Source organism: Struthio camelus, chromosome Z, assembly GCF_040807025.1.
Source record: "Struthio camelus isolate bStrCam1 chromosome Z, bStrCam1.hap1, whole genome shotgun sequence".
Taxonomy (NCBI): domain Eukaryota; kingdom Metazoa; phylum Chordata; class Aves; order Struthioniformes; family Struthionidae; genus Struthio; species Struthio camelus.
The window spans coordinates 9,692,969-9,707,818 of NC_090982.1; the positions used below are offsets into that span (position 1 = coordinate 9,692,969).

General features: G+C 42.3%; 1 protein-coding gene across 1 annotated transcript in view; it reads left to right on the forward strand.

The window, feature by feature from the left end:
- The first annotated feature begins 698 nt into the window (after positions 1-698).
- The window catches only part of PGM5 (phosphoglucomutase 5), a 74,986-nt gene continuing 60,834 nt past the window's right edge, over positions 699-14,850 (forward strand). The window contains exons 1-4 of the mRNA XM_068928257.1: positions 699-1,101; positions 9,255-9,417; positions 11,748-11,894; positions 14,459-14,584. Coding sequence (XP_068784358.1) covers positions 841-1,101; positions 9,255-9,417; positions 11,748-11,894; positions 14,459-14,584 — 697 coding nt within the window. The 5' untranslated portion in view covers positions 699-840. The remainder of the gene's footprint in view (positions 1,102-9,254; positions 9,418-11,747; positions 11,895-14,458; positions 14,585-14,850) is intronic.

Genomic DNA, 14,850 nt, shown 5'->3' on the forward strand with positions numbered 1-14,850 from the left:
TCAGACCCTCCCTCGCTCTCAGCTTCTGCTGTGACACCCCCCCGGCCCACCTTGTAAGCTTGCTTACTACTCAAGTTGTCTCTGAGCAATGGCCCTTGTGTAGAAAAAAAAAAAAAAAAATCCATTCCCCTCGCTGAAGTTTTACTGGGGGAAGAACCAGTTCCCTTCTTAATCCCCCGTTCCTCGACTTTCTTTCTTGCCGGCGAAGCAAGGGCAGCGTCACCTCCTTCTCTCACTCCAGCGTGGCAAGCGATTCCGCAGGGTCTGCGGGTGCTCCTCACGGCCGCGGCCGGGCCGTGCGAGCCCAGAGGAGCGACGGCCGGCTGCTCCCGGCAACACAGCGCGGAGGTGCGCGGGGCGGCGGCGCTCCCGCCGGCCGGGCCGGGCGGCAGCCAGCGGGGTCGGCGGGGACGGCTGCAGCGCTGACAAGAGCGTGATCCCCGCGAGCAAGTGTGTCATGCCCGCTCTGCCTCACCCCGCCAGCCTCCAGTTACACGGCTGGCAGGAGCCCACAATTCTCGGCTTCGCTCTCCGGGGTTATTTTTGGCCGGGGTTGATGGCAGAGGGTCTGGCAAGCGCCGGGCGACCTGGCGCACGCCGAGGCGCCGGCGGGGGAAGGGGCGGCGCCCGCCCGGCCTCCCCCGGCCCTGGCCCGGTGGGGGCCGGCCGTCAGGCAGCCCGACCCCGCGGCCAGCCGCAGTCGCCGCGACGCCCCTGACGGCTGCGCACCGCCGGCCGCGCCACAGCTCTTCCCCCCCCCCCCCCGCCCCATGTGAGGCTGCCGCGCCTCAGCGGAGCCGCAGCCGGGCGGGCGGCGCAGGGCGACGGCGGCGCCTGGCCATGGAGCGGAGCCCCATCCCGGTGCTGACGGTGCAGACGGCGCCTTACGAGGACCAGCGGCCGACGGGCGGCGGGGGGCTGCGGCGGCCCACGGGGCTCTTCGAGAGCCAGCGCAACTACCTGCCCAACTTCGTGCAGAGCCTCCTCTCCTCCGTCGACCTGCGCGACCGCCAGGGCTGCACCATGGTGGTGGGCAGCGACGGCAGGTACTTCAGCAAGACGGCCATCGAGATCATCGTCCAAATGGCCGCGGCCAACGGGGTAAGCGACATCCCTCTTCTCTCCACCCCCGCCCTCCCGCCGTCGCCTGGCGGCCGTCGCCTCACGGCGCTTTCCCGCCGCGGTGCCGCGCGCGCGGCCCCCTCACGCGCCGCGCCAACGGCCGCCAACGGCCGCGCTGCCCTGCCCTGCCCTGCCCTGCCCTGCCCTGCCCGCTCCCCCGGCCCCGCCGCGGCTCGGCGGATGCTCCTCTTGGCTTCGTGCTGGCGTCGCGACGGGGCCGGGGTGGGGAGGGGGGGGTGGGGGGGGAAGGCAGCGAAAGCGGGAGCAATCGGGCGCGGATTTACCACATTTTAAGTGGTAAATCCGATCGGTTTTTGTCATGCGAGAAGCCGGGTAGCGCTGAATGGGCGGATAACAGTACGGGGAACCGGCGGGTCGGGCTGTGATGCGGCGGCCTGCCAGCCCGGTGCCCGCGTCAGCCTAACGCCGCCGAGTTGTGTCCTGTAGGCTGTGCCGCTGGGCTTGGACACGGCTGATTTTATTTACACGTAGCGCGGGGGGGGTCTTGACAACCTCAGCAGAGCGCACACGCTCTTCCACACCTGGTCTTGCCCTGGGGAACGCGTCTGAATCCGCAGGAGAGACAGTAGAAGAATTAAAAATAAGGGAAACGGGTGACACCAGCTGTGTGCTTACTACCGATGATTTTTTTTTTTTTTTAAAAATATTCAAGGGAAATGGTATTATTCGAACGAGAGAATTTCCAAATTATTGCGGCGTCTTAGGAAAATAATAGTTTCTTCTCTGTTGTTCACTTAATTAAACGAGAAAAGACAACACTGACGCGTATTTCTCTGAGCAGGTGGGTTATAGTTTTCTGTGCAATTGTAAAATAATATAACAAATCCTAGGGAAAAAAAACTTAATTTTATTTTTGTTGGTATGTGCACATACGTAAAGCTAAAAAGCTGGAAATACTGGCTAATGTTGCCTTGAAGTTTCTCCTTAAAGCAGAGTTAAAAAGTGACAGCACTTTTATAGTAGTTATTTTAGTGAAGTTACTTTTTTCTTTTTTTCCTCAAAACCTCCATTCTTCAAATTCAGTCCTATTTTATAGCCAAAAGCCCTCCTCACTTCGAAACAAAATGCTGGGTTATAAATTTTCCCTGCTGATTTACCATTAAATATTAGCAATGTAGATTAGCCTGCCTGACATAAATAATGAGCATATTTGGTTTGTTTCTAAAGCACATTCTCACCAAGCCAAGACTTCCAAACATAATCGGAGACTTCAGAAAGATTTGCCGTGCTACTAACGGGTAGCTTTTGTAAACTTGCCATTCGTACAGGGGCTTGGGGCAAGATGGAAAAAGTTCGTGCAGCATGGGATGCGAGCAAGGCTATAGGGACAGCCCGGCCGGGATAACGTAGCATTTTCTTGCACAGCTACAGGGACCCTTACGGGTGGACACAGAGCAGTGGCGAGCGGAGGGGTGCCAGGCAAACGTGCGTGGGAATTATGAAGGAATATAGGAAGAGACACAGAGAGAAGTGTTACTCTGTCGTAACTTTCCTGAAGTAGCTGTTGGTGAAGAAATCATCTCTGCTACAACCATGTGTTGGCCAGGCAGGATTATGCGCAGCACCAGCTAAAGCAAGAGCTCTTCAGCAAGAGCTTCTCTACAGTTACTGAGGTCGCCTCCTGCCTTTGCGTACCAACATGAAGTGTAGAGGGAATTACAGCCACAAGATGACCACAAGGACTGGATGTGCTCAGGAAGACAAGAGGCTTAGGGTTTAGAAGACCAGGGATCCGTCAGCCAGATATGCTCTATTCAGGACTCCTTCCCGAGCGGTTTTCCTGCCCGCTTGCCTGCTTGCCTCCTTCTTGCTTCTGCTGTCTCATTCCCCATTTTGTTCTGCTCCCCCTCCAGACCCGGAGGTCTCTTTGACCTCATGAGATTTCCAGTGTGACAGACTTCTGGCAGCTTGCTGGATTAGTGCTTCCACTTTCCTAAGTTACTGCAAATTTCTTGGAAACATAGTTTCTCCTTTGTGTTTTCTGAAGCCAAGAAACAAGCTTTTCTGCTCAGTTCTCACAGATATCTGAATTCAAGCATGATTCATTTACTAATGACACAATCCTTACAAGTGCAGGAGGCTGGCTGGCAGGGTGATACTGAGATTGAAATGACTTCTGCTTTCCACATAGTAATGATCCATTCCTTCTCTGCCATCCTCACCATGCTCCTCCTCACTCCCTTTTCTCTAAAGTGCACTGTAAACCTACAAGCTTCACTTTTTTTTGGTGAATACTAATTATATGCTTTAATCTCAGACTCTTACCATGTCCTCTGGTAAGGTGTCTAAACCACCCTGAAGGCGTTGTTTATCACTGTACCATAGAAGTAGGGGGAGAGAAAGGGAATACTCCTTAGGGCAAGAGCACCTCCTGAGGATGAGGGGGATCTCATGGAAAGGAGCTTAGCCAGTATCCCAGGGAAAAAAAGTGAGCTGACCTAGACAGGATCAACTGAAATATGTGGATGCCTTGAAGTTGTATTCAAAACCTTTGACCACACTGGAGTTCCACAGCGGTGACAGCCAAATCGTGCTGGTAAACTCAACTCGCATCTCCGTCTGGGAGAGTGAATCCTCTGGTGTAAGGACAGGAGTGCTTGAGTATAGAAATAAGAGGGATTTTTCTATTATCATCTCTAAATGCGTTGCCCTTCCTTTCACTGGGTTCCCCTTGTCCTAGTTCTGTGACTCACCCCATATTCTCCCTTCGTAACAGCCCACAGAGTTGATGTCAGTCCCAGTATAAGGAATGAGACAAGGCCCCCTGCCCGCCTTCCTCTCATCTTCAGGCTCTCCTGCTGACACCCTCCAAACCGGAGTTGCAGGTTCACTCTCCACAGCTACAGCTTGTGTAGGCTTCCACTGTTGGCAGCAGCTAGAGGCTGGTGTGTGCTATGCAACAGTAGTCAGCATGTGCTTCACTGAATTGTTCCATTCCCCAAAACAGGGATGGGTTGCCTGAAAGTGGCCAACCAGTGGCGGCCCTTCTGTGGCATGAATGGCCGGGACTGTGGCAAACATTCACAACTGACAAAGGGACTACGTGAGCTGGGCAGGAAGGAAAGCCAGGCAGAGGCCCTGTGCTACTCCGTATGGCAGCATGCAGTTTTGCAAATTGAGTTGGTAGGAGAGCAACTGAGGCCCTAAGTCTCCCTTGCCACCTCTGTGCTCTCAGAAGTCATGTCCTTGTATCCTAATGTCAGAAAGAACTGAGGCAAACAGCTCCATCACCTGTTAAGTGCAGTTCTACCAGAAATTAAATGCAAGCGTGCTGTTAGACCCATCAGCTAGACATGCTGCCTTATTTTTGGTGCAATGTTTATGACAGGTTTAAATGGTTAGCTGATATGCCTGGGTCTCAGGGGCATATAAGAAAGAGACGAATTGATGCTCCGTACTCTCTGCCTATGCAAAGTCACAGTAATATCCTGGAGAGATGACATAGCAGTGTTGCTAGTAGTGCTGTAGGGGTTTGAGATGGCAAGGTTACCAGTCAGCTGCCATGGTTGTTTTCCAGTTGTGCTCTTTATGATACAGTGTTATTTTTATTTGCCATGATCTTCCATGCAAATCTTGCTCTCCCTCCCCGCACCTGTATAACTGATATATTTGCTTCTAAGTTGGGCATGACACACAGTCCAGGATACTATAGCAAAAGATAGGAAGGCATAGCCCCATGCTGCCCAGGATATAATCTACTTGCTTCATGTTTTTTCAAGCTTAATTGACTGAGGCATGTGAGAGATTACTAGGAAAAATAAAAAGAACGTTAGGTGACTCCATGTTAATCTACTGAAACGTCTGAAAATGCACAGCTGCACGTGGTAACATTGCTCAAAAGTGTTCCGGTAAGGTACTTGTTAGGGGATCTATTCTTCCAGCTGTAACAGTTTGCTAAGGATCATAATCTTTTTTTCTGCTGTTGTTACCAAAAGCAGAGTGACAAGATAGAATATGGCGTAGGGCACAGTATTAGAAGGGACATTACATGCCTGTAATCTTGTAGGCACTCAAGTTTTGAATACCAAAGATAGTCTTTCCGTGCTAGGAAACTGTCTTTTCAGAAGGAAAGTGGAACTTTAATTGTGAATCAGTACATGAACACCAGTCAGTTGTTTTTCCAGCCCAGGTTGTGAAAAGTCTGTAAATCTGAGAGTTCATTACTCAGAATTACTTAAATGTCAGTGTAATATTTGATTCTGAAAAAAAATGAGCAGCAGCTAGGCCAAGAGAGAATGGGAGGTGCTTTCCTACCACAGGGAGGAGGAGAAGGGAGGAAGAGGGCTACCGTGCATACACTTCTCACCTCTGCAGTGTCTACAAGGAGTTTCATAAAAGTACTCAAGACGGCCACATAATTTGAAGGTCTTTGCAGTAGTCACTGTGACAGAAATACCTGTGTATCAGAATATGTCGCCTCACTTTCAGCATCCTTAATGCAGAATACTAAGTATTATAGTATTTCCGTAGTACAGAAATTAGTGTCGCATGTAGTGTTTCCAAGTAGTATAGAAATATACTACTGTTTGCCTTGTGACAAATACTGAAGGAGAAGCAAATTACTCTTGTTCATGTTACTGAATGTTTTCTGGACATCCAGAGAAATGAGAAAATTGGCTCGTGTGACATCAGTTCAACAGGCAAAAAAAAGAAAGAGATAAAGAAAGGCAACAAAAAGGAGGTGTTGCCAGGTAATTTATGCATTCTGAATGATGCTAAGTATTTTGCTTACTGAAAAAAGGTTAGTTTCTGTGTGCCTAAAGGCAAAGTATAAATCTCACTGAGAAGTACAAAAGAAAATGTATGCATATACTTTACCCTGTAGGCAAATTTAAATACATTTGTATTTCAGTACCTTGATAGATTCAGTGTTATTGTTTTCATGTGCTTCGCAAAATGTAATTCCTGTGATCTTCCTTTTGCTTAGGCATATATGATACTGTTTAAAAGCTGGCACCCCTTTCTGACAGCTGTATTTGGGAGACTGAGTCATTGCCTTAGCTTTTCTACATGCTTCATTGTTTTGAAAGGGAAGGGAGAAGAATCAAAACAAACACGTGTTTTTTTTCCTCATGTCCTAAAATAAAGGTACATGAGTAAACTGTTGCATAGACTAGAAGAAAGTTTGTTAAAGTCTTTTCCAGTGGTCTATATATTTTCTAGTGTCTCAGTACAATTTGGCAATAGTGGTTAAGTGACAACACTAATATAACAGTCTTGCAAGAAATGGCATGTTGTCCAAAAGCTGCTTCATGGACTGAAAAGGAGCCATAAAAGGACACGCTCACATGCAAAACAATTTGAAAAAACTTTCTTTATTTCTCTTTCAAATTATTTACATGGTGCTGGCTTAAATAAAGCAGTAAGTAATGTGGCTAGTGGAAAATTTTCTTTCTTGAACTTGACTCCAAATGCGCCTTAGAGCATATGTTTGAGCTCCTAGTGATTTCAGTGTATCTCCTGATGGATGGAGTTTTACGCTACCCATTTTCTGAGGCAAAAGTGTGTCTGTCAAAAGTCAGCTCACATGAAGTGAAAGCTCCCTTGCTATGAAAAAATAGCTTCCCTATTCCACAATGCCAGGATTGCATTTCTGTGGTAACATATAGGGTTATATAGAAAGTATTTTTGAAGCAGTTTACTATTCCAAGCAGTTGAATAATGAAAATGTGTATGTAGCATTTGGAGATCTCAAAGTGTTTTAAAAGTTGGGAAAAGCATTAAATAGGTACAAAGTAATTTAATCACTAAGAAAGATGTCAGTTTTGTTTTGTGAATGAAATGACAAACAAGAATGGGAAGGCAGGAGATGCAATTTAAAATGTCAGCGTGGCATGGAGTCTCACACAAATAAATGTTGCCGCAGTCTACAAGCATAACATTTAATCTGTTCTTGAGGGAAAACTGTAATCACTGGCTCTCTTCATAACACAGATAACCAGAGGTATTTATGTGATACTTCCATCACGTACTACAATAGGGGAGATGGTGTTGCTGCTACCCATTCAATCTTAGGATTATGCAACTGTAATGCTGAATGTATTAGACCGGAATAGAGAATAAAATTGTTCAATACCACTCAGGCAGAAATTAAATTCAGGTGGTATAGTATATGTTTTAACTGTGTTAAACTGCACACTTACTAATTGACCATGTCAGGGGAAGGACTACTTTAAAATAATACCTGCAACATTTGGTTCCTGGTGAATTGCTTTTTTTCCCTCAGTAGGATATTTATTTTGCCCGGAGAACAAATTTCATTCCTATAGAAAAATGAGAAACCAAACTTTTTGGTTTCTTAAATTTGTTTTTTTCACTCCCTTCAAAATTGTCTCCACTTGGGAGAAGAAAAGGCTGTGAAACAAACATTTCCAATCAGTAGTAAGAGCAAATCAAGTGAACCTGGAAGATTTTCTATAAAGTATATTTATGATTTTGGTATCTTTCCTGTTTTCTAGCAAAAATCTGTAGCCATCAAAACTATCTTCATAAAACTGTGAAGAGAGAACAACGTAAATAAACACATCATCTTATCAGATCTTGAGATAGAAATCTCAGTTAATAGAATGTATTGTTCTGAACACTAAAAAACTTTTTTTAAAAAATTATTATTTTTATAATATATATATTTTTATAATTTCATAATTGCCAATGAAAGAAAAGTGGCAAATCATAATTCTGTGCTTTGTGAGGCTTAGGAAAGAAGTAACTTGTGCTTACTTTAGATAGTGATCATTTCAATGTATGTCTTTCTTTTTTACTAAAATAGTTCACAAGAGTAGGCTGAATTAATAAATTATTAATCCTTTGTTTTTCTGAAATTACTTGCCCTTTCTGTATCTTGTTGGGGCCTCACACTAAATCTGAACCCTGAAGAAGGTCCTCTGTTTATGAAAGAACAGATCTTCCTACAAAGGAGGCAAGTAGTGACATCTCCTGTGCTATTGCTCTTCCAGGCCAATAGTAGAGCTATCAAACCTTCCTTAAACTGGAGAAGGAGATCTGAGGTTGAATTCCCATTCTACTTCTTGATGGGAAATGTGAATCTCTGGGGTTTTTTTTTTCCTTCCCAAAAGGGTACTGACTAATATATATATATATTTTTTTTTCAGTGAGGCTATTAAAAAAACCTGGTTGGCAATATCCTTTTAAGCTTTGTATGCAGCTGCCTCACTTACCACCTGTGACACTAACCTCCCCTTGCTTTTTTAATTTTTTAATCTGCCTGTTTCCCAGGGACTAGAGCTCTTTCATATTTCTCTGTAAATAAATTTTTGGCCATCTCTCACATTATTTATGTTGAGCTGAAACTGTAGTATCTGTGTAGGCGATGAAGGCAAGGTTTTGAAATTGGAACCTTGCAGTGGAACTGCACATAATACCAAACACACTGAGTCAGTGTTTAATAACAGCACCTGAAAGCTTGTTATACTTTAAGAATGGTGGGAACTTCCCCTGCTCGGCTCTGGCCTGGGACACACACCCTCTTCATCTGGAATAGCCAAAGAACGGCCCATGACTGAAAAAGGAGCATGATTTTCTACAGGGCAGGACATCCAACGGTGTCTGGGTTGCAGAAACATGACTCGCACAGTCTGCAGGTCCTAGTATGTTGTGATCTCCCTGATTGCTCTGAAAAGAGCACAGTGAAAGAAGTTGCTTGCTGAACTCCTTTATGCCACTGCAACTGCATCCTTACAGTCAGCCCCTAACCCTAAATTATATTGATATCTGAGGGGCTCTCTGGGGCTGTGGGGATAACTGGGAATGTTTGATAGCAGGATCACAGCCCAGCGCGGTGCTTGGGTACATGACAAATCGGTAGCGTGTCTCTGCCCTTGCTTTACTGTCAGCACACAGGCCACTGGGGTTAAATGGGCCAGGATACAACATCTTTTGTCAGTATTTCAGATGAGGATCATACCAACTTATATATGTTTGTTTCACTGCAAGAGAATAGGTTCCATACTAGGACTTTTAAATTCCCATCCCATCTACCACGTACATATATACCTGGCTTGTTTGTGTGTGCATGTGTATGTAGTTATTTACTTATTAATTTTTAAAAGTTTAGTATCATTCAGAGTACTTTGACTTCCTTTTCCACCTAGATCGGCAGACTGGTTATTGGCCAGAATGGTATTTTATCCACACCGGCTGTTTCATGTATTATCCGAAAGATCAAAGCAGCTGGTGGAATTATTCTAACAGCCAGTCACAGTCCAGGAGGACCTGGAGGAGAGTTTGGAGTCAAGTTTGAGGTTGCCAATGGAGGTAGGTTATTTTAATAACGTATTACATCCTTGCATCTCAGAATGATGAAAATATGTTGAAAAAGATAGCAAGTGGTTTTAACCAGATATGTTCTTCAGTTATCCTGTTACTACCATGAAGAATGTATATATATCTATTTTTTCTCTGATAGGAGTGTCTTCATTTACATGTGTATTTACAGTAAGCATTAAATGTTCATTGAGGTCTTTGTGATAGCAATAGAATTTCTATAAAAAGGAGATTTGTCTTCTTATTTTCATGCCATTTTATTTAGGCTGCTAGAGCGACAGTTTGTTCCTGTTATAAAGATGACTATGATGGAGCTCTGTTTTGCTCCTATTTCTGTGTTGCTTGTCTTGGCATTTATTTTAGAGCCTGTAATTTCTGAAGTGCTGTAAGCAGCATAACTCATTTTTGTCATGTTTGCCTAGGAAATAACTGCGCTTATCTGAAGAGAACTTTGTACCATTTTAAATACAGTAATTCCAGGAATTTGTGTATAATTTCTGGCTAATTTCTGGCTTTCTGAAGGCTGCAAATTAACACATGTAGATAAGTCATACATCATATATGTTAAATGTTGCGGATTTCCTGTGTAGGAGACAGCACGGTGACATCATTGCTAAAACCTCATACACTTTGCATCTGTAGAGTGCTTTCCATTTGAAAATCTCAAATTACTTTTAAAAATGATGTTTCCTTCCCTGTTTTGAAGGTGGGAAAACTTGAGAAGGGGATGCTCCCAGTAAAGTCCCTTGTTAAACTGAAAAATGTGCAGAGTTAAACTAGTGCAATTTTATAAACAGAACAGCCTTGAATCGCAGAGAGATTAAGGGGCATGTGTAAGGTCAGACAGCGAGAGAGCCACAGCCAGGTTCAAACCATTATATGCATTAGCACATCATAAACTTTAAAACAGCACATACCACCTAAAATCTCTGTGATAAATGGGAAACAGTTGGTGGGGCTTTTTTTGTGTATTTTACCTTTTTAAAGAAAATCTAAGCATGCTATTAAGCTTTAAAGGTAAACCCCTCCTGAAGCACAGATCACAAAGACCAATTATTTACGCTAGTCAACAAGGACATAATGGAAAGTAACTGGTTTAAGTTGCAGCTGAGAAAATATAGGTTAAGCATTGAGAAGACCTTTTGGAGTATGAGAACAGTTAGTCACCAGAGGAAGCTGCCAGGGGAGGCTATAGGATGACCTTCGCTGGAAATACCATTACTAGGCAAGACATCAGTCTATCAGGGATGATTTACAGCTCATGAAACCTGTCCTCACTCCTTGGATGGGTTTGAAATAGATGCGTTAAAGTTCCTTTCTAGCCAAACAGCTCTGTTATAGTGCAGACTTAAACAACGATGGTTATTTATACGATTTTCTTGGACCATGTGGTACACTGTACCTGAGATGTAACACCCTAATTTACATGGCAGAGCTGCCCTGAATACAGTAGCATTACTAGAGATGGTGGGCGGTCAGTAGTAAAAAGATGGAGACACTGGGTTAGAGTGTGAGGGAGAACACAGGAAGTCATTTTTCAGATGGAAGTGTGCTTCGATATAAATAACGCAGAGGCAGAAAAGCCAAAAAGGGTGTCTATTGTAATTTAGACTCAGTTCTGGCATAATGTATGACATAGCTCATCAGATAATCCTTTGGTTCAAGCCTGCAACTTTTATTTCACTGACAGCAAGTTTTTAAAAATATAGCCAATCTGCAGGATTTGATAATAAAAGCAATATACAACCAAGATGTGAATTCCATTTCTGAATGACGTTAATTGTTCCCAGTCATAACTGCTTGTTAAGAAATTAAGGCATTTTGAATTCCAACAAAGATATATTTTCTTAAGCTGCTGGAGAAAAGCTGCAGGAAACTCACACAGTCTAACCGATGAGACAGTTTTTTGCTGATAATGCAAGTATAATGAAATTATGTGAAACACAAAAGTATCTCAGCTTCACATGTGTGCATTTGCAAAAAGCCCTACCAAACCCCAGAAGCAACTGCTGAAAGACCAGCTTTCTTTAACCTACGTGTTGAGGTTTGCTGGCAAATGATTGGTTTATCTACTTTTTATGAACTAAAATGATGCCAGTAGTGCATTGTATTTCTATTTTGCATTTTTTCAAAGGATGTGTTAGGCTTGCGTTTCCCTGTGATAAAACACTATATTTTACTTTAATGTTCTTTGCTTGGACTTGTTATTTAATAGCTAAGTTACATTCTTTAAAGGTGAGTGCTGTAGTAAACATACTGTTTTCAGTGTGGGGAACATTTTTTTAAAAAATGACCCCCCCCCACTCTCTTTTGTCTTCCAGGACCTGCCCCAGATGTTGTTTCAGAAAAAATTTATCAAATCAGCAAAACCTTGGAGGAATATGCCATTTGTCCTGATCTCAGAGTTGATTTATCTCGCCTAGGAAGACAAGAATTTGATCTGGAGAACAAATTCAAACCTTTCCGAGGTATCAGTGTGTGCTTTTATGCATAATAATCATAATCTGTTGATTATGATTATTAGACTTGCTACAGAAAGATAGCAAGTAATTGTTTGAACAGAGCTTTAATTCTTCAGAATGCCTTACTACCAGTTATCAAAATACTATGCAGTACAGGTAAACGTTGCATTTGTTCTGCACGTAAGAAAACTGAGGCGTGGAATTTAAGTGCACCAGACCTTACCATTTACCCAAATACTTGTGCAGATATATGCACTTAGACCCGCTGTAGTTACACACCAAACATAAGCGCTTTCTGACTAAGAAGAGTTTGCCCAGATAAAGGCTAATTGACAGAAGAGTTGGTGAGAGTCTCACCTTATTCATTCTTTGCTAACAGTTCATTTCTGAAATGTAGGGGGATGCAGAAGTCAGTTTACATCCAGTGACTCCAAATATGAAAAGAGCATTCAAGCACATGTTTAATTTTAAGCATGTGAATAGTTTTATGCTTACACTTGATTTAAAATGAGCTAGCACTGTCATTTTGTCCTGGGTGAGTTAAAAGGGAAAGAAAAAAAAAAAGAAGCAAACCAGTCAATATTTCAAATACTATAAAGCTCTTTCTGGCCTCTGGAACTTTTCCTCATTTTTGCTATCCTAGAATTAAAGCTGGTTTGTTTTCCAATATAACATTGTCTTTTGAGAGAAAATACATGTTGATGAACAAATTGCTTGATTTTAAAGATCTTAAAAATGATCTTTTTTGCTGAGAGAAACATGTCCTTTTGGATTTTTTTGATAAGCCAAAAACCAAAGAAAATTCAGGTGTGGATACTGCTCCAGAGTTATAGATGGGTGCTGCAGTTTAAATTTTTCTGTTTTCAGCTTTTTAATCTCTCCAGCTACTGTTTTTTTTTAAAATGAAAACAGGAAAAGATAATCAACAGCTAGGATAAAAGTAGATTAAAAATAATGCCGGTTTGATTTAATATTTTTCTGAGGAGAAATCACTTCCGAGCCATCTCTCCCCAGAATACATAGTTCTGGGACAGTATGGCTCCCAGGGAACCTTGCTGAAGCAACGTATCAGGTTACAAGTGTATGAATAAGTATAGTTTACACAGGTCTGAATGCAGAATGAAAGTGCAGAAAGAATGAAAATAATTTCAAAATCATTTTAAGATGCCATCTTTCTATTCTTTCATATTTAAAACTTCTGCTTACCCAGTTGTATGAACTAACTCCTGCGAACCAAGGCTACAAAGGTGTTGAAGCAATTGAGAATAAACCAGACCCACTGGATTCTGCAAGAGCTAAAATTATTTTCAGACTTTAATCCTGCATGCACTTTGCTGGCATGCCTATCTTAACATGTGTGAGTAGTTCCACTGAATTTGTGGCATTTGTTCATGTGTGTAAAGCTTAGAGCCTCCATAAACATTCTCAGGATTAGGGTTTAGAAGCCATGTGGTCGCATAGTTTTAGTGAATCTTTGAGACTTTCAACATTTATGATAGAATTAACTCATTTTCAAATAGGTTTTGCAGATTGTTTTTCAGCTTTGAGAACTTTTTTTGTTGCTCAGTTCAATTCAAGTGTGTTTTCCTAATGTATTCTAGGCTTTTGTCTCAGGCACAAAAAATGTCTCTGTCATTTTCATGTTATCCTAAAGAAGAACATTGAGGTGAGGTCAGTGTTTCTGAGGAAAACTGGCTGATATTTTAAGTTATAATTTATCTTATAACTAAAAATATTTCAAGATATTAATTTGACTAGATAAAAAGACATTTGTATAACATATGGTCTTTAATTTAATCAGAAGAAGTGTTCCAGGATGACTGAAAAGCCATGCTGTTGACAGTTGTTTGGTAACTGCTTTCATTATGACAGACTTTCACTAATTCATTTTAGTTTTATTTGTTTTACATCCAACAGAGCTAGAAAAATTATAGCTGTCTGCCTCTACACATTCAAAATTCCAATAAGCAAGATATTAGCAAAAAACAGATGTTGTATTTGAACTTAACTTTTCTAAGTCAGTAAAATATAAAATACAAAAGTCTAATGCTGGATTGATGGCAAACTGGAGACAGATATCCCAGGTGCCAAAAATAAAAAGAATAAGGTGTATTTCTGTCCTGATGGAGCAATGCAGATTGATACTGCTGTCAGATAGAAGAATAGAAGCTGTGGGCTTGTCTCAGCATGGACATTTTCCATCCTTTGAGAATAAGTCTATTTAGTTTGAAAAGTCGTTCAGCAATTCAGTGAATGATAAATAAACAGTTCACTTTGGTGTAATGTATTTTCATGACTATTTTCAGTGAAATAGAACTATCTGCTTAGGTTAGCCTGCAGTCCTGTAAGAGGCAAACTGTTGATCTATGCAAAACGTACAACTTTATAGAAACCCCACTGAAACCAGTGGAAGTCTTTTATGTTGCCTTTGTGGGCTTCAGAGGAAATCCATGATACACAGAGGCTGCATGCTCTGTTTTTAGTGCAGGTACATGGGTTGTTGAAAAGCGCTTGGGGAGAGATTTTCTCTTGCGCCAACTGTAGTGCTTTTTTTAACCTTATTTTTCCAGTGGAAATTGTTGATTCTGTGGATATCTACCTCAATCTCCTTCGAAGTATCTTTGACTTCAATGCTATCAGAAGTTTGCTGACTGGACCCAACCAGATTAAGATAAGGATTGATGCCATGAATGGAGGTATGAACCTACGTTGCTATCAGGGCAAAATTATACCATCTGCAACAGTAACATCCTTCAAGAATATTTTATGCCATAAACCTCAAGTAGAAATTTTTACCATTGCAGACAGAGGTGAGGATCTGTAATAGTTTTGCAGTAAAGGTACAGTGTGGAAAAGTCAGACTTTTTAGAAAGGTTAAAGCTAATAAGAAAAGATTTGAACATTAGACTAGTAACAAAGGCAGTCTTAACAATGGATTAGGCCCCTTATTAAGCAAAGATGT